Source organism: Alligator mississippiensis, chromosome 13 (assembly GCF_030867095.1).
Source record: "Alligator mississippiensis isolate rAllMis1 chromosome 13, rAllMis1, whole genome shotgun sequence".
Classification (NCBI taxonomy): domain Eukaryota; kingdom Metazoa; phylum Chordata; order Crocodylia; family Alligatoridae; genus Alligator; species Alligator mississippiensis.
The window spans coordinates 53,632,116-53,651,522 of record NC_081836.1 but is presented as its reverse complement, the minus strand read 5'-3'; the positions used below and the strand labels follow the sequence as shown (position 1 = coordinate 53,651,522).

The window sequence follows — 19,407 nt, the reverse complement described above, 5'->3', positions numbered from 1 at the left end:
CAGTGACTTGCACCGCACAGCCTTGCCTCGTCCTCCTGCCTCACAAAGCATAGATCCAAGGAGGCCACAATAAGGATGCACCAGGCTTTGCAACCCTACTGTGCTCCTTGAGTGCAGCCCTTGGTCTGGGATTATACTCATGAATGAAAAGGCAAAGCCACAGGTTCAGTGGAGAATCCACTCTATTGGTTCTCTAAGCAATGTATGACCAGCATAGGCTCTTTATAAAAATTGGGGTAAAAACCCTGGTATTTCCTTTGTGCTCCCGAGCATGTGGGGAGTGCCAGGGCCCGCGTTGCCACCCGGGGAACGCGCGGTGGTTGTCTGCAAAGGAAGCAGGTGGGGGTGGCGTAGCTGAGCGGGATGGGCAGCGCCGGAGAAGCCTTTCCCAGTGGCTTCGTCACTTGATCTTGAGATCCTTCAGAGCAGACTCCAGACTCTGCAAAGGGAGGGGGAGGTGATAGCTAGTGAAATCCTTTCTCAGTGGGAGGCTGGGAGCCAGGCCACCCACGGGCCATTAGCACCTGCCTTGTTCCTCCAGCTCACCCCCCTCCAGGTCTTTATTGCTTGTTGGCCTCTGTCTGTTACTCTCCAGTGATCCTGCATTCAAGCAGGCCAGCCCCCTCGCAGGGGCACATCCCTAACATCACAAAGATGCTTAGTGGCTGGTTAATCCTGTGCAGGCAGGGACAGGTGCCATGAAGATGAGCACCCGTGTGTTATGGTGACGTGGGCGCTACCGGAGGCTGTGGCAACCAGGTGGAGAGCCAGGCCCGGCTGCATGGGGCTCCAGGTGGCTTAGGTTTGAGCCCTCTGCTGCACCTACCTCCGAGAGCCAGCAGGGGGCGCTCGCTCTGCAGCATCCCATCACCCTCCAACCTATGGCCCTGTCCTAAATTGTCCTTAATCCCAGCCAAGAGCCTTCTCCCTTCCCCCAGCTGCTGCAACCAGATGCACCCCCAGATGAGGGGGAGCTTTCAAGGCCTAATGACCTGTATATTGCCCGACAGAGACAGTGTCACCCCACCTTGGACACAGGTACCAGAAAGAATGGGGGATGAGGTGGGGTTGCATCAGTTGCATCCCAGATGGGGGATGAGGTGCCCCTTTCCCAAGTGTCACCCTCTGCTGTGGGATGGGAAGGGGGTGGTGGGCTGAGAACCTGTGCGAGGTGGTGCTGACTCGTGTGCGGGGCTGGCTCATGTCCCCCCTGCCCAGAGCAGGGGGGTGGCAATGTCTTAGAGAGCGACTCTTAATTGTGTCTTCATGTGCAGCCAGATGTGGCTAGGATGGTTTAGTCAGGGGTGATCCTGTAGTCTTAAAGCAGGGCTTCCAAAGGGAGGCCAGCAGAGGCTCCTCGTCGATGCCCGGGCAAAGTACCCCTGCTCACGCCAGCAGTACTCCTGCTGGAGAAGGGAGGCTGAGCTGGACTCTTCTCTTTCCCTGCTGTGTAAAGCCACGTGGCCCCAGCAAAGGCGAGCGCACAGCTGGGATGGAGGGCAGCACCTGGTCTCCTCACCCTGGTTTCAGGAGGAGCTCAGCACCAACCCTCCTCCCACTCCCGAGCCTGCCACGTCCTCTCCTTCGCACCGCAGTGCCCGCTTACCTTGAGATCCCAGAGGCCCATCCCGCCGTCCATTCCCGTGGTGCAGAACTGGGAGCACTTGGCTTTGCCGCCAGCAAGCACGGAGATCTGGCTAGAAAGGCCAAGGAAGCATCGGAGTCAGCCTGAGACTGGCAAGAGGGGGCTCACCACAGGACAGGCCCTTTCTAAGTACGGTTGGTGCCAGGCTAGTTATACCGCGGGGGTCTTTCACGGCCTGTGAGCCAGACCCCACAGCAGTGAAGCCGAGGGCTGCAGGGGACCTGTGCACCCCAATGTGCTGCCTTCAGCAGTGGAGGCCAGACAAGACCATTGCCCATCAAGCAAACAAGACCTCCCTTGTTCTAGCAGAAGACGAGGCAGGGAACCCCAGCTGCTCTCTGCTGCCCCTTCCACCCCCTGCAGGGCCTGTATTGGCCAGGGGCAGCCCGGAGGGGGTGTTCTTTGGACCATCCTTGATGGCAAGACAGGGTCCACAGCTGGGGCTGGCTTGGACACAGCTCAGGGCTTCCCAGCCACTTGGTCAACCAGCACCCTACAGCCAACACGAACCTGATGCTGTTCTTGTGCAATGTGTCCAGGGTCACGTTGTTGGTGTCAGAGCTGGCTTTCTTGTCCAGGTTCTGGAAGCGCTCGCGGGCGCTCAGGCCCCGCTGGGAGCTCTGTTTGGGCACGTCCAGCTTCCCACCAAAGCTCAGTGCTCCCTGGCCCTCATCATAGGTGTAGAGCATAGGGTAGCAGTCGTGACCCTGGGGGAACACAGCACCAAGCTCCAGTTGCAGTCACCGGGTGTGAGGGCAGGCACACAGCGCCCCAGCCCCAGCCCTGCACTTACCGCGGCCACCAGGCTGTTCTCGGTGATGAAGGTGACAGCCAGGAGAGGCAGCATCTCCGTGTACAGGGCGGCCACGCTATGGGGGAGAGGAGGTGAGAGCCATCAGCACAGCTCAGTTAGCGCCCTGGGCAGTCCCCTCGTGCCCCCATTTGCAAGCTGGCCAGGCTTTGTCAGCAGGGCCTGTGCTGCTTCCCCATTGTGTCCCACAGCACCATGGCAGGATGACAGTCACTGTGGTGGCTTAACCTGGCCACCTCCCCCCTGGCTGTGACACAGAGGGGTCTGCTGCCTTTCAAGCCCCAACTTAGTGCAACGCGACTTGCTCAGGTTCCAGGCCTTCCTCACCCAGGGGGAGGTTGCCAGCTGCCCCGGGCTCTCGGCTAGTGCTGCCAGGCTCTTGGAGCCACCTTGCACTCCCAGTGCTGGTGGCAGCCCCAATGTAGCCTGGAGCTCAGTCACCGCAGGGGTCTCCAGGCTCCTTCCCAGGCTGCTTGCTCCCAAACCCACTGTGGCTCTACCTGTGCATGTGGCCAAACAAGGTGCTTAGCTGCAGCTTGGTGACCCCCCTCCATCCCCCCACCTCCCTGAAGCTGCAGCTCCCAGCCCAGCTACTGCCAGTGTAACCAAGGTCCCTTGACCAAGCCCTTGCACCCAGCCCATGCAGCCAGGGGTGTTCCCAGGCCTGAGAGCAGAGCTTCCTGCTGGCAACCTGGCTGCTGCTAGGCAGTGGGTTATGTGCCCCCACTGTATATCTGCAGTGAAATGCTCTTACTACCTTCAGCATCCCCTGCACAGCACTTGAAGCAGGGGAACACCAGCCCCTGCTAAGCACCCAGGAGAGGACCATGATGTCCACTTACGCCATTTTCTTGTTGGCATCTGCCAGGCAGAGGGTGCTGTCGTGGCTGACCCAGGCCACGCGGTTGCCGCTGGCAGAGAAGCAGATGCTGTGGACCCAGCCACAGCTGCTGCTCGACTCAAACATCAGCTCCCCGAAGGGCATCTTGGAGCCCCAGGGAGTGGGGGCTGGCCGCTCCTCCACCTCCTTGATGTAGGCTGAGAAAATCCTGCAGGGAAAGCAAAGCGTGGGTGTGGAAAGTGAACCATGGGGGCTGGGAGCAGGTGCCGTGAGCTGGGCACTGCAGGAGAGGCCAGGAGACGGGGCTCCTCCTCCTGACTGCTTCTGAGAGCGCTGATGCCCTGTGAGCTCTGTGCCTGGGACACCCAGAGAAGTGTTGCGTCTCATGGGCAAAGGAGCCATGTCCTTCCCCTCCTGGAGATAGCTCACTCCTTTCTGGTGGGGACTGGGCCAGTGGGCTGGGCTCCAGCCTAGGAAGGAACAGACATCGGTGCCTCCTGCCAGGGGACCAAAGCTGGCTCCGAGAGAGCTGTAGAGAGGCCCCTTGCCCGTGCTGCAGCCCCCAGCTTCTCAGCTGAGCTCAGCACGATTACATTGTGCCTGGGGCTGCTCACACATCGCTCTCACACAGAAGGCTGAGCTGCCTGCCCAGAAGAGACCTGGTCCACCAGGAACTGAGGCATGTCTCCCCCCTGCAGGCTGCAGTGCTCCAAGCTGGGAGCCCATTTCAAGACAGGGAAATGAGTCTTACGTGACATTTCTCAAAGAAAAAACTGGGTGCCGGTGGAAGGAAGCAGGTGTGTGAAGCCCCAGTACCCGGCTGGGCTAGAAACAAGCCTGCAGCGCACAACTCGCCATGTACGGAGGGGAAGATGGACTCCAAGCACACAAAGCAAGAGCTCAGCAGCCCCCAGTCCTCGTGACGCCTGTCTCAAACCCATCCCTGCTCACCACTGTGGCTCAGGGGCTCCCAGTTACCTGCACTTGAAGTCGCAGGCACCAGCAGCCAGCAGCACGTTGTTGGGGTGCCAATCCAGGCTGAGCACGGTGGAGCGAATGGACTTCTTGATGTGCTTGCAGACCCACCTGAGAGAGAACAAGCCAGCAACGCTCAGAGACAGGCCGAGTGGCTCCCCCTTGCAGCCCCACCTGCTCCCAGCCAGACCCCCCGGGGCCAGGCCAAGGCGAATGCGGAGCAGTCGGGACTCACCAGTCGTTCTCCTGCTCGAAGTAGCAGATGGAGATGAGGCGAGATCCGCTGCCCACGGCAAACTTGTTCTCCTTGGGGGACCACTTGACACAGCGGGCGGCGCGGTTGATGCGCAGGATGACTAGGGTGGGCTTCCACACGTTGCCCTTCAGGGTCCACACGTAGGCGTTGCGGTCTGTCCCGCACGTCACCAGCCTGTTGCTCTCGGGGGCCCAGTCGATGCCTGAAATTCCCATGTGAAGTGAGTGGGGAACCCCAGCTGTGTAAAGGGCACCTCCCAGGCTTGGCAGCTCTGAATCTACCCCCCAGCCCCCTCCGCACCCTCTGCTCACAGGGAGAAGTGTTGTCTTAGGTGGGTTAGGCACCAGGACCCATTTGACCAGCTGCTTCTCCCCCTCCTCCCTAAACCCCTCTCCATTTATACCCGGGGATGCCCTGGGAACTGCTCTGCCCTCTGGCCCAGCTCATACTCCCTCCATGCCTGTCTTGCTGCCTTGCACCCAGTCTGTGCGGGAAACCCTGTGCCCACCACTGAAATGCAGCCACCTCTGGGGGTTGAAGGGCTAAAAGGAACCACCTGACAGCAGTATAACAGCAGTTCAGCCCAGGGAGGGTGAAAAAGACCTGAGTTTTGGGGCACCTCAGGGGAAATGTCATTGGTAACAACTAGTTAATGCCCCCTGCCTCAGTGTCTCCCTCTGAGAAGGGGCTGCCCCCAACCCCTCTCCAGGCCCAGGAGGGGGTTCAGTCCAGTGTAGCTGGTTGCTGGCTGATTCCAGGGAGGAGGCACCTCTGGCCCAGGGCTCACCTGTCACCTGCCCGTTGTGCTCCTTCAGCTCATGGACCTTGGTCCACTTGGCACCGTCCTTCTTGTAGATGTGGACCTCATGATTGTTAGGGCAGAGGGCGATCTCTGTGGGGAGCAGCAGCGTCAGCAGGCAGGGCACCAGGGAGGAAAGGAGAGGGGAGAGGGCTAGCCCTGCTCATGCACTAGCCTGTGCCACCCTGCAGCCCACAGCCAGTGGCTGAGACTCTGAGCAGCTGGCGCAGCCATGCGACCAGAGCAGCCACTTTTGGACAACACCAGCCGCTCCTCTTGCCCAGCCTCACAGCGCTGGTGCCAGCTCCAGCCCTGCCTGTGCTCTGAGTCCTGACCCCAGCTCCACTGCACACAGCTAGTTGCTGTGGAGTCTCCCGTTAGCGGGAGGCGCAGTCGTGCTTGCTTGCTGGGCAGATGCTGGAGGATGGGACTGGCGGCAGTGTGTGTGTGTGTGTGTCTCTGCGAGAGTGTGTGAGCACGTGCCTGAATGTGTGGGCGTACAGATGTGCATGTGTCTGTGAGAGAGTGGGAGTGTAAAAGTGAGTGTCAGAGCATGTGAGAATGTGAGACAGCATGTGCGTGAGTGCATATACGTGTGTGTGTGTGTGTATGTGTGTGTATGAGCATGTGTGACTGTCTCGGAGTGTGTAAGCAAGAGAGAGTGAGTGTGTGTGAAAGCATGTGAGTGCATGTATGTGTGTGTATGTATGAGTGTGTGAGAGCCTGTGCATGTGTCAGTGTGTGTGTGTCAGAATGTGTGACAGAGTGAGAAGACAGTGTGTATGTGTGTGTGACAGAAAAAGTGTGTGAGTGTGTGAATGCATATGGATGTGCGTGCATGACAGCATGTGTGTGAGAGTGTGTGCACACGCAGGCACTGTGGGGTAAACCTTGCCCATGGGACCTCCGCGCAGGGCAGCTGAGGTTATCAAGGGATGAGGGGGCCTTGATTCAAGCAGGGGTCGGTGCTCGGGCTCCTCGTGGCGGTGGGGACCTACCACACAAAGGGAAGTGCCAGGGGGCAGCAAGCTGGGAGCCGGGAGCCGAGTGGGAAAGATCCCAGCTGAGCCGTGCTGGGAGAGGATCCTCCAGGTCCCACACCAACTCTCCATGCCCCCCAGGCCTCCCTCAGTGCCCCCCACTCCTCCATGTGCTGCCCCCCTGCCCTGATGTTCAGCTGGGGGAGAGACTGGCTGTGCATGTTGCTCAGGGCAGGCAGGCACTGCCCAGCCAGAGCATGAGCTGTCGGCTGGGATGCTCCCTGTAGGATTCCCCTGAAAACACCCCCCCCCCCCCACCCAAGGGTGCTCCCAGACTGCCCCAGCCAAGCCTGCCCGTCACTAGCTCCCTCCCTCCTGGCAGAGAATGCCCCTTTTGTTCTGGGAGCTGCTCCTTGCTCGCTGCAGCCTTCTCATATCCTCTGCCCCGGCCCTGGGCATCGGCTCAGCCGGAGAGGAGGAAGCGCCGCTCCCAATGAATCACTGCATGGGAGCTTTGCTTCATGCCGGGGCTCTGAACAGAGACGTGCTGTTCCCTGTGATCCCGCCAGCCACACAACGCCAGGCAAGACGCCAGAGCCGACTGCCACCGAGGCTGGGACTCCTGGGCCCTGGGGCTCCTCTCTACCCAGGCAGCTGGACTTCCTCCATCCCAAGCCTCCCAGCCAGGAGAGAGGGGGGAATGGGAGCCTTCTGGACCCACTCCCCAGATGTATCCCCCAAGGGCTTCGTCCTCTGTCTGGCCCCATTTGGAGACGGGAGCAGAGTAAACCCCCAGATCCCAATCCCCAGACATTGTGGGGGTCCAGAAATGGGAGCTTTTCCTCTATAAGAGCCCTTGACCCCAACATTGAGGTGCTGCAGCCATGGGCAGGGGGCTTGTGTTGCAGGCCCAGATTTAGGGTGAGATTGGCAGCGATTCAGGGGTTCCCCTTCAGGAGAAACACCAGGAGTTAGCCATAGGCCCAGCCAGCGTGGAGCTGCCCCATGGGAAGACTGCAGGAGAGGAGTGTCTGAGATAAACCTATCTAGCGGGACAGAGGGGAAAATCAGGTAGTGGACGGGAACAAGGCAGGCGGAGGGCACCTCACAACCCCTACACTTACTGGGACTGGGGCAGAGGGACACTTAATGCTCAGACCACAGCCCATGCTGCTCTCTCCACTCCAGCAGCCCCCGGGGGATAGAGGGCAGGGGATGGGCAGACTTACGGGTCCTGTCCTTGTTCCAAGCATGGCAGCTGATGGGCTCAAGCAGGAAGCTGTGGTAAGCCATGGCTCTGCAGCTGGAAGGCAAGAGAGAGAGCACAGCTCATCACGGACGGGTTCAATGCTGTCCCCGTTGCCTCCACCTCCGCCCTGGGCTCTGCGATGCCCCTCAGCTCTGAGATATAGCCCTCCCCACACTGCCCAGCTCAAGCCCCCTCCATGTATGCCAGCACTCCCTGTTCTCCCCAGCCAGCGAGCCTAGGACCAGCACTATCCCTTGCTGCTCTGATACTAAACAGCACTCAAGCAGAGCCAAGTAGCCCTGCCCTGCATAGCATTTGGTCATGGGGACATGGTGGCTTGGAGCTAGAATAATGCCCCACCAAACATCCCTCGCTAACCTCAACAGCGAGACCCCAACACGTCCCACGTGCCTCCCTCTCCCTCTCTAGTCAGCATGCCTACTCACATCATAAAAATCATAGAAATCATAGAAAATGAAGGCTGGAAGGGGCCTCAGGAGGTCACATCTAGTCCAACTCCCAGCTCAAAGCAGGATCAGTCCCAACTAGATAATCCCAACCAAGGGCTTTGTTGAGTCAGGTCTTAAACGCCTCCAAGGATGGAGATCCCGCTGCATCTCCAGGTAACACCTTCCGGTGCATCAACATCCTTCCTAGCGAGAAAGTATTTCCTAATATCCAATCTAAACCTCCCTTGCTGCAACTTGAGACCATTGCTCCTTGGTCAGTGAGAACAATCCAGCTCCATCTTCTTTTGAACCCCGCTTCAGGTAGTTGAAGGTTGCTATTAAATCCCCTCTCAGTTGTGTCTTCTCCAGACTAAATAAGCCCAGTTCCTACAGCCTCTTCTCATAAGCCATGTCCCCCAGACACTGAACCATTTTTGTTGCCCTCTGATGGACTCTCTTCAATTTGTCCACATCCCTTCTGTAGTGGGGGGCCCAAAACTGAACACAGGATTCCAGATGTGACCTCCCCAGTGCTGAATAAAGGGGAAGAATCACTTCCCTTGATCTGCTGGCAATGCTCCTACCAAATGCAGCCCAGGACACCATTAGCCTTCTTGGCAACAAGAGCACACTGCTGGATCCTATTCAGCTTATTGTCCACTGTCACCCCCAGGTCCTTTTCTGCAGAGCTGCTGCCCAGGCAGTCACCCCCAGCCTGCACCGGTGCAGGGGATTGTTCCCTCCTAAGTGCAGGACTTTGCACTTGTCCTTGTTGAACCTCATGAGATTTCTTTTGGTCCAGTCCTCTCATTTGTTGAGGTTTCTCTGAGTCCTAGCCCTACCCTCCAGCATAGCTACTACTTCCCCAGCTTGGTGTCATCCACAAATTTGCTGAGGGTGCACTCTATGCCATCTTCCAGACTCTTAATGAAAATACTGAACAAAACCAGCCCCAGGACCAAACCCTGGGGCACTCCACATAATACCAGCTGCCAACTTGACATCAAGCCATTGATCACTATTCATTGAGCCCAACAATCCAGCCAGTTTTCTATCCTTCTTACAGTCTATTCATCAAACCCGTACTTCCTTAGCTTGCTTGCAAGAATGTTGTGGGAGACCGTATCAAAAGCCTTACTAAAGTGCCTCTCCGTGGATGGCCGTTCTGCCCCTGAAGTACCCTCTTAGCTCTCAGCCTTGTCGCCTCTCAGGCAAACTCCCCTCCCTCATCTGCCATACCTTGTCACTGTTTAGTTCTAGAAAACAGGCAGCTGCCCCAGGGCTTCCCAAACCTGATCTTGCCTTAAAGCCTAACTGCATGGCTCCGTCCAGCCCTACACCACATCCCATGCCTTGCAGGTGTTGTTACTCACTGATGTTGTCAAGCCCTTCTTGGGCCATGGGCTCCCAGCCCCAGTCCTCACCCCTCCTGGGTAATGGGCTCCTTGGCCCCCTTGTTCTCCGGCTGTGTCCCCCAGACTTTGAGCCCTCTCTGGGCCCTGGCCCTGCTCTTAGGCCACATGAGACTCCTAGGCTCCTCTGGCCCCACCAGTCTCCAGCTGCAACCCTGCTCTTGGCCTTCAGCCCCTCTCTGGGCCCTGGCCCCACTCCTGGGCCAGTGAGACCTTCAGGTTCCCAGGCCCTGTTCATAATTGCCCCTCTTGGGCTACTGAGGGCTGACACACTGCCCTCCCTCTGGGCTCAGGCCTTTTTGGCCCCACAACTTCTGCCCCTACTTGTGCTCCTGGATCCTCTGGTCCAACTCTCCAGAGTTTACCCCCAGCTCGGATATCAAAGCAGAAGCCCTGCTGTAGACCTGCTGCCTGGCTCTCAGCACTCGCCGCCCCCTCCGCCCCTCCCAGGTCAGGGCTGGGGCTTGTATGGCTCCAGCCCAGCCCTGGCCGGTCAGGAGCTTTACTAACCAGCCCCTGCCGCACCTGCAAGCTGTTTCTCAAGCAGCCTCCCTGCTCTTAAAGTGACAGACACCTCAAGTCTCTGGGACCTGATTGGTGAGGAAAGGGAATCCCAAGTCCTCCAAACATCTTTTGCCCCTTCAAAACCCCTGGGCTAAGTCACTACCAGCTAGCCCGTCACATCATCTGCATCCTTTCTGTAGTGGGCCTGCAACACCGGACACTTGTAGGAGGCAGCACCAGCACATAATGCTCATTTAGTCCATTCAAGGACTCCCCACATGCTTTTGGCTGGGGTGAGGGGAGGAAAAGGGAATCTCCAAGCACCATTACAGCAACCTTTGCTAGCAGGAGGGCAGGCCGCTAGGAGCCGCCTGAGGCACGTGGGGTAGACACATGGCAGCAAGGTGACCGGCCAGGCCCAGTTTCTTCCTGAAAGGATAAAACCATTTCTCTCAGTTGCCTTTGCAAATCCCCCTGGAGTGGCCCTTTGGCACCAACTTGCCCCATTCAGAGCATTTCAAGGAAGCAACAGGGCCCTGATAACCCTCACAAACAGGAAGCTGGCTCCAACCATTAAGGGACTTTCTAATCACTTATTAACCTTCTGGCACCAGTTCTGCTCTGGAGGAGAAGAGCCCCAGCCCACAAGGACGTGTGTTCAGGCTCTATAGGAAGGGTGGGGGAGCGGACTCGAGCAGGCTGAGCAAGAAGCCGCTTGTGAGCTCTGTTCTGTTTTTGTGGGCAGCCCAATGCACTCATAAAGATCAACTTTATTATTATTGCTTCTGGGTTTTCCAGCCGCTCTTGGCATTGCAGGCACTGCCCCCTCTAGCCAGGCCTGGCATGGACCCTTGTGAAGAGGATGATGACCAGCAGCAGGTGGCAGGAGGAGATGAAGCAGGAGGAATGGGACCAGGTTAGGCAGGACTTCTGGGTTTTGGGTGTCCGAAAGCAAAACATCAGGGAAGCAAGAAGGGCCCAGGGGAAGAGAATTCCTCCGGAAGTCAGAGTTTGTCCCACCGAATGGTCTCATCTTATAGCTACCAGCTGCTCGTCTTGGTTCCTGGGAACATCTGCGTCACGCTGGTGTGGGGGGGTGAGCTTGAAATCGTTCTCTTGACATGCATAAACATCCTGTACGGGCAGCAGGCCTGGGCCTCTCATGGACTGGGACTGAGGCTCTTGACTTGCCCCGTCACGAGGAGACGGACCCATTCGGGTGCTAACTGGGCTTGGCGGTGCGTTCAGTACTCACCGCAGACCTCCTGCCCTGCTCTGCCTCTCCCCTGGAGAACAGAACAGCTGGCTGCCCTGAGCCCGCCCGACCCTGCGGTGTCTGCGCCTTCCCCTGGGGAGCTCAGGCCAGCTCCTTCTCGTGCTTCACATTCTTCAGATGCTGCTGCTGCAGCTGAACAAGAGCGAGATCAAAGGAACAGCGGCCACCCTGGGGAGGGGGCAGCTTGGAGTGCATTGGGAACAGCCTGTGCCATCTGGATGTCATTAGGATGGCGAGGCACCTACTCACCTCGTGGCTGGCAACACTGGTTTGCCGCTACGAGCCACAGCAGATTCACTCGGGCACCCAGGAGACCGAGTGCTGTCTATCCCATTACCGGTGCCCGTGCCACCAATCACCTTCTAGAATCAACCTTCATATCCCCCTAGCACCCTTCATTGGTGCCACAGTATGCACCACACCAAAGCATCTCTGTACACAGCACCTCCACGGACTAGCACACCAGGATGTACCAGCCGGGGCTGCCTGGTAGGATACCTATTTTATCGCCAACTTAGACATCAGGGGGATGTGAATTGGATTGCGACTCTGTTCTGTTCCTGGCTCTACCTGCTTGATCTGGGGCATGTTACATCACTTCTCCATTAGTCAATTGGGTTTAACGAAGCTGACTTCCGCTATAAAGTAACGGTAACGACCGCAAGTCCTGAGGTTCCTCTGAGCACCCTAAACAAAGCAGAGGCTGCCGTTAAGGGGTGGTTAGGAGGTGTCTGCCTGCGCTTTGAGACGCCTCCTTCATAACATCAACCAGGACCTAACCCAGTGGTTCTCAACTATTTTAGACTCAAGGCACTCCTCATTAGCAGGGATCCTGGTTTCCTCTGATTTAAAAAAAAATCCCAATTTTCAGTTTAAAAAGACACCTCCAAGGTGTCCCAAATCTACATTTTTCCATTATTAAAATGAAACACTACTACACACACACACGTGGTGTTTCATTTAAATATCACGGAAAAATGTAGATTTGGGTTGGGTTTTTTATAAACTGAAAACTGGAGAATTTTTTTTTAAATCATAGAAAACCAGGATCCCTGCTCATTAGAGTCAAGCACCCCTTGGAAAATGGCAGCTTTTAGCGGTCACTTGTGTTTTGGCCACAGAAGAACAGGGAAGCAATTCCCCAGTTGCAAAGAGCTCTGAAAGACCACGACAGGTCAGAATGGCTTTAACACCATGGATACCTATTTGAAATCTCTTTATTTTGAGACTCTTGTGCACCTAACAGCGCTAATATCAGAACAGCACCCTTAAAAGGATCTCCATGCACCCTGGTTGAGAACCACCGATGAAAGCTCTCTAGGGAAAAACAATCAGCCAAGCATGTCTCCGCAGGTCATCTCATCACGTAGCAGAAACGCTTGCCGTCATTGCTCTTCCTTTCAGAAAACCTGGCCAGCGTGAAGGTGTGGCCAAGAGAAATGAGAAGTCACCGCCCTCTTCCGCCGGAAAGCATCCTGCCGACACATTTGAACAGTGTGCAGCTTGTTGGCCCATTGACTTGCTTCAGTTTGGTTCTTCTACCCGTCCCTTCCTCCTATTGAGAAACCTCCAGCTCTTGTGGTTGAAATGTTTTCTTCTCCCCACCTCCACTCAGAAATCAAGCTGCTTTTCTGTGCAGAGCCCGGCGGTACATTCAAACCCCATGCAGCTCATGACTAATAACTTCCACCCGCTTAGCTCACTATTGGCTTTTGCCACTGTGCAGAAGTCATCATGAAAGCACTGTGGCAAAGCAGCTTGTAGCACTCGGAAAACAGGGGCCAGGAGGGACTGGCTGATTGTTACAGCCACTTTTTTGTTAACTCAGGCTATCGTCTTCAGTGGTGCTTTGGCCAAAAGGGGGAAGGAATTGGGATGGTTTCATGTGCTGGCCTGGGTTGCCCTTGGAGGCAGTTTGAATCTAAAAGGTGCATAACTTTTGGATGGTGCTCACAGGGCCTCTTGAGCCACCCCCGGGTGTGGCGGGCAGGATATTAAGTGCAGAGTTTGTTCTTTGTTGGTTTTGGAGGCAACGACCTTGCCCACTTTTTTGGCAGCTCTGAATGCTGAGGAGGGAAGAAAAAAAAAAGGCTCTAATAACAGATTTCAGGCTCGCAGGCCTGTGAAGAGCAGAAGAAAGACAGCCTCATGAGCAGGATGTTGCCAAAACCACCGTCTAGTGGTCTGAATCCTAGCAAAGTGTATGTCCACACGACATCACGTACAGCCTACCCACTTCTTAAGTGGCTGCCATGTCCAGGCCCACGCTCCAAGAGCTTGATTGCTGCAGAGCTGATATGACTTTGAGACTGTGGAGAACAAGGGAGTTCCTATAGCTGAGCAGACCACTGATCCGGCTGTAGCTGTCCCCTGCCCCAACCTACACATAACGCTGGATGATTCGCACACAGGTATAAAACCCCATTAGAAACTTAATGGTGCACTACCATCTCTCTAAGGGAAAATGCCCTCCTGACCTCAGCTGGTCATCAACTTACGCCCTAAAGCATGCGGGTTAACAGCCCTCGTGATTTATATTAGCTGGTCGGTACAGACAGTATTCTTAGTTATACAAACGTCATCCTTTTTTATTATTATTTTTAAGGTTGATGACAGTATCTGAGGGTATCGAGTGGATTTCTCTACCACTGCAGCCACCATCAAAAGCCTGGATCAGACTGTACAGTGGTTACTACCACAGCATGCTGCAAGCACCACAAAACATGTGTTTGCAGCTGTGAGATGCTCAGGGAGCAGCCCGGAGGGGGCATACGGAGGCACATCTGCATAGAATTGGCTGCAAAGAGGAGCCTGCTGGGAGGAGAAACCTCACATACAACTAATCAGCACACACTGCTCCGGAGAGAAGGGCAGGGGAGGAGAAAGTATTTACAGCCAGTATTTCAATTATTTTTAAGTGAGTTGCAAAGGGAGAAAAAGGGGAGATTTTTGCCTCCTCCTTTCTTTTTGATGCTTCAAGATGATTTGAGAAGTTTAAAAAAAAAAAAAAAAAGCAGCATGGGGAAGAGGTTGTTTTATTATTTTTAGCCTGGAAATACCAAGTGTTTTCTTCCATTGTTTGTGAAAGAACGTACTGGACCGTTTGCTTTTGAGCCGTGAATTGAAGGGCTGGGCACTGAATAGTTTGAGGGAGAGTGCGAGAGCACATGTGCCCCCACATGTTTCATTCCAGCTGTTGTTAGAGAACAACTATTAAATCGCTGTTAATAAGCTGCACAACAATAAGGTTTACACAACTTAAATAATCTCATCCTGCCTTCATTTATGTTTCCCTTGCATTGGCAGTGCATTTTACAGCCCCCCTGGCTCTCCCCGTCCTCCTTTGAGCACACAAGATCTCAAGCTGCATGTAACATGAGAAAGAAGTAGGGACCATATAACCAAAACTGAGCTTTCCAGCCACCTCTGCATACAACAAAGCAGCAGAAAATAATGGGCCTACGCAATGATTTCCCCGTGGGTGGGCACCTTTACCTCTGAACTACCATTGAACTAGCTGGTCCCATTCACTGCTGAAGCTGCTTCATTACAGCCCTCGAACCAGCAGATCTTGGCTCTCTCCAGCAGAAAGCCACGGAAGTTTACAACCTTTGCGTGCTGGGGAATGCCAAGAGGAGTGGATCTCCAGAGCTGATATGGCTCAGATATCTTCCTCTGGAACTCCTTTTCTGGTCAGGCTTGAGGCCCTCACTGATTAAAAAACATCCTGGGAGAGAGAATAGCACCGGCTGGAGCAGAGCAGCTGGCAACGCCTGATCTAGGCTGAGGAAGTTGCTCAATGGAAGGAGCCTCCATGCGTTTGCTGTGTGCGGGGCTGGAGTCCGTCACAGTGCAAGTGCTGGATCTGCACCCCTGCACTGCCACCTCCCCTGGAGCGGGTGTCCTGGCTCTGCAGGAAGTCGTGGTCAGCACATAGGAGCGTCAGATACTATTTTACCTTCCCTGCCCCCATGCTGAGCAGTGAGGTCTGTCCTGCCCCCCACTCAATAGCTCATTCACCTGTGGGCAGCTATAACAGGGGGATGGATAGAGGCTATGTTGGAGTAGGTAGAAGCCACGATCTCTCCAGTCCTTATCAACACTGCCCTTTAAATTGGCAGGGGCAGTTGCTGCTAAGTACCTAAAGGCGGGGGTAAGCCTGCTTCCTCTGACAGACTGCTTCAGTCGTGGGACAGAAAACCCAAGGCTGAGAATCAGACCTCAAATCCATCCCAGAGGCTCCTGTCCCAGTCCAGGGTTGGGACACCGCACTGCAGGTCTCTGCCGGACTCCTGCTGCCCGGGCTGGAGAAGGCAGAGCTGCTCCCCATAGCGCTCCCCTACATTCACAGCACGTCTGGCCTGGACACTGCCATAAAGATATTATACCCCAGGGATCACCTAAGGAGGTGATCAGTCCTTTTCTGAGGTGGGGGGAATACATAGAAAACTTTAAGGCCCACATCCCAAAAAGGGACTCAGGTCCAAACTCCCATTAAGGAGTGACACTTAAGTGACAGGGGAGATTGGAGACAATCATGTTTGCCTAGGATTAGAGTTCACTTAGTCCCTTAGCAAGAAGGTGCCCATGACTTAAGTGCCCCCATAATACATCAGCAGGGTGAGGAGCCAGGACGGGGGGCAGGGGAAGACACTTGGTTGGGTGAAAATGGCTCAGGAGTCTCAAGCTTCCTCTTCCTTACCCCAAATGACTGACCAAAGTCATTCCCCCTCCCCGGGCTCCCGGCTCTGGGGCTGCCTGCTCCAGCACAGCTCATCCTGAGGAAACCTGCCACAAAGAAGAGCTTTCTGCCTGGCTGATGGCTTGTACTTCCCAAAGCAAATCCTGCTGTGCTTGTGCTCAGCAGCAAACCCAGACTCACAAAGCCCACTGCCCAGCAGATCAGCATGTTGCCCACCAGCCCACCTGCGTCAGCTGCTAAGGGAGCATACAGGTCAGAGCTCATACCCTGCACCTGCATCCCAGATGGCTCGTGACCCCCTAACACGCCTAGCATTCAAAGAGGAATCGGTCCAGTCCTTTTGGACAAAGCCGGAGCACCCTGAGCTTGGGGGCAGAGACCTTCCTGCATCAAAAGGCAGTGCCAGGATCAAAAGGGAAAGCCAAAGAGGGGAAGAAAAAAGCCAGTCGGGGCTCCGGTTCTCCTCTCACCTACAGCAGGGCCTAAAGCAGAAGTAACTCTGCGAGTTCGACAACGTGATGCCGGCCCCAGGCAGCAAGCGGGCTGAGGGCGCAGGGAGGGGGCCCAGATAAAAACCTGGGAGCGGGAGCCAGGAGACGGGGTGTGTCATGCCTCACGCCGTTTGCACTCGTCTCCGGGGAAGCTCAGCTCGGGACCCTTCCACATCAGCTGAGCTTTCAGGCCTCCCACAAAACTAACACAGCCTGTGAGAACCGGGGGGTGCAGGGGGAAAATCAGCCCTGAGGAGCAATGGCTGCAAAGCAGAAGGGGACAAGCCAGTATCAGGCAGGAAGTTTGTTCCCAGCCCAGCACTGCTCCTGTATTAAGCAAATACACGGAACAAAGATTTTGTTCTTCTTCTGGGGGCACCACCCCAGGGGTCGAATGTGCTGCCAGCAGCTCCGCTAGAGGCACCGGCTTCCTACTCCCTTGGAAAAGAAAAAAAAAAAAAATCAAACCCTGACAACTCACCTTCACAGGGAGAGGAGGAAGGTGGGGGGGAAGGGGTCCTGTCTCCAGGGGCCAGCTGGTTCGCGGACTCTGGGCAGTCGACACGAACGGCAGCTGAGCCAGCTCCGAATGAAAGGCAGAAGTTGAGCTCGCTGTCTGAAGTCGTCCCACTTCCCTTTTCCTCTCTGAGAAATCTAACCACTTCCTTGCGTGGGCGTTGGGGAACGGCAGCGAGCAGCACAGGCTGCCTCCAGCAGCAGCAGCAACCGCCTCTGAAAGGCTGGGTCTGTGCGCGCGAGCCCTGGCCCTGCTTTCCAGGCCCGTCTGCGAGGCTTGGCGGCCGACACGTGGAAATGCTAGAACCTGGAAAAGGAAAGGCTTCCCTTGCTACAGCTTGGGAGATGCCCCTGTAACTCAGGGTCCACATCTGGCCAAAACCTGCTGGATCGGAGGGGGACCTGGATTCAGACGGAGACTGGAAGACCGAAGGGCTGGGGCAGAGAACGGCAGACGGATGACAAAGAAAGGATTTGTCCTCTTCTCTCTGCAGTGCTCATGAGCTGGCAGGGAGCAAGAGGGAGGTAAGTGGACATGAGCATCCAGAACTACTGGGTTCCCGGCTTTGCCAAGGGACATGGGTTAAAGGCCCCAGCAGAGCGGGGCCTGACTCCCCCTCACTGCCACCAGCAGCTCCAGCAAAGTCAGGGGTGTTATGCTGGTGTAAGACTGGTGTGAGTGAGATCAAAATCAGGCTTCTCCACAGGGGCATCACCCTCCTCGTGCTCTCCCAGCCTGGAAGGGGAGCTGGGACACTGGTAAAACACAGCTACATTATGTAAGGTCTAGAGTCATGGAGGAATTAACCCTCAGCCTGGGGCCTGAGCCAGGGACACAAGACAAGTGGCTTGTGTTCCTCTCAGCTTTTTCGGGACAGCGCAGCCCCAGCACTGCTTAAGGCAGCCGTGAGGGCTATCCCACCTTGGCATCCAGCAGCCATGACCTCTCCAGCCCTTGGGACACCAGAAGAGTCAGCGTGTAGGGTCAGTACAGGCTTGGCCTGCTCTGCAGCAGCCCCAGGCTGGTGGCAGGGGGGTGGAGGGGAAGGGGAAGTTGTGGAGAAACAATTCTCAAGAAGTATCTTTTGGTCTCTTCTGATGCTGTGGTGTAAAGTAGCCACAGGACAAAAGCAACCCCGACCTCCTCCCCTGCTGCTTTTAGGCTATAATTGGCATGCAAAGTCACTAAAAGTCATGCACACACCCCCACCCCACCACCTCCAGCAGCCACTTGCCCCGACCAGAGCTCTACACCCCTCTGCAACAGTCATTACAAGGAGTGAAAGCAGCATAGGAAACAGCTTCCTCCGATGCTCCAACCCCTGGCAGTGCCAGCCCAGGAACCCTGGAATCCCGAACTCGGGTCTCTGGAGGAAACAGCTTGCAGTTGTGCTCCACATCTGGAGCAAGATTAGCAGACGTTGGCTCTAACTTTTTAAAGGGATGCTCTCAATTTGCGCATTTTGAAGCCAACCAGCTGAAAGAGCAGTGTACTCGGGCAGTCTGCTCTTTTAAGGATGGTTGAGGCCTACAGTTCCTTCCAAGCCCCCCTTCATTAGCATATAATGGATTTAAAATAGCTTTCATCATAATACAGGAGGGGATTCCTCTGACCCCACCTCCCTTCCTCCTTAAATTGTCTCTTCTTTCCTTCTTAAATTGTCTAGCAAGTGAAAAGCCACCAGAGTGTGATCAAAGGCACAAAATAATACACTGACAGGATTTTCTGCTCACTCCTACAACATGCATTACCAAAGCAGTCACCACCAAAGTGTCCACAGCCAACCTGTGTAATGCTGTATAGCACTGGTTGGTTTTCAACCTTTTTTCATTTGCAGAACCCTAAAAAATTTCAAATAGAGGTGCGGACCCCTTTGAATTGTAAGTGTAGGTATTTACATACTTTTGATTGATCAGTCATCTTAATGGACCCCTTTGACGGGGCTCGCAGACCCCCAAGGGTCCATGGATCACAGGCTGAAAAGCACTGCCAAGTATTAATTGCCAGGGGCACTGCCAGAGGGGGGATGAACATGCTGAAATGATGGTATGGATGTCCTACCAGTGTCCTGACTGCTTCCCCATTTCATTCATCTTCGCCCCCTCCAGCAGAATCCCAGCTGAACCCAATAGCACAGTGCCTGCAAGAGGCTCGGAGCACTGCAGCAGCCTAAGCTGGGGGGACACCACCACAGCAGCCCCCACAATGGGATGGCTCCAAGACTAGCCTGGCAGCAGGCCTCCCTGTTTCAGATGCACATAACTGACCTGGCTACATGGGCTGGGAGAGTACAAAACTTTCCTAGACGTGCTGGCAGCTGCCCCACTCCTCACCACCTGATTTGATTCGTAATGCACGACCACCCAGGCCAACAGATACTTCAAGACCGAGAGCTGTAGTTCACCTGATGTTTCATGTCCTCAAACCTCACGCTGTCCTGCTGGTAGCTAGAAGCTGCTGTACCTCAGCTGTGCTGCTTTGAGCTGTTGTCTGGGGAGCC

At 55.4% G+C, this 19,407-nt stretch overlaps 1 protein-coding gene and 1 long non-coding RNA gene across 3 annotated transcripts in view; one reads left to right on the top strand and one right to left on the bottom strand.

Annotated features, from left to right (window-relative positions):
* Positions 1-164: 164 nt before the first annotated feature.
* ARPC1B (actin related protein 2/3 complex subunit 1B) lies at positions 165-17,103 on the bottom strand. Of its 2 annotated transcripts, XM_019494644.2 has the most exons (11): positions 16,872-17,103; positions 13,152-13,263; positions 7,537-7,610; positions 5,316-5,420; positions 4,508-4,730; positions 4,276-4,383; positions 3,299-3,505; positions 2,439-2,514; positions 2,156-2,352; positions 1,607-1,697; positions 165-439 (listed from the first exon to the last, which is right to left on the bottom strand). In XM_019494644.2, exons 3-11 carry the CDS (start codon positions 7,598-7,600, stop codon positions 401-403), a joined length of 1,110 nt encoding a protein of 369 aa, XP_019350189.1. In that variant the 5' UTR covers positions 7,601-7,610; positions 13,152-13,263; positions 16,872-17,103; the 3' UTR covers positions 165-400. The 2 variants fall into 2 exon arrangements, with proteins under 2 accessions (XP_019350189.1, XP_014459814.1); XM_014604328.3 differs by lacking the exon at positions 13,152-13,263 and having other exon boundaries at positions 16,872-16,961.
* Positions 17,104-17,232: 129 nt separating this feature from the next.
* Positions 17,233-19,407, top strand: part of LOC132244668 (uncharacterized) — a 36,213-nt gene continuing 34,038 nt past the window's right edge. The window contains exon 1 of the long non-coding RNA XR_009456376.1: positions 17,233-17,431. This is a non-coding gene — a long non-coding RNA (uncharacterized LOC132244668). The remainder of the gene's footprint in view (positions 17,432-19,407) is intronic.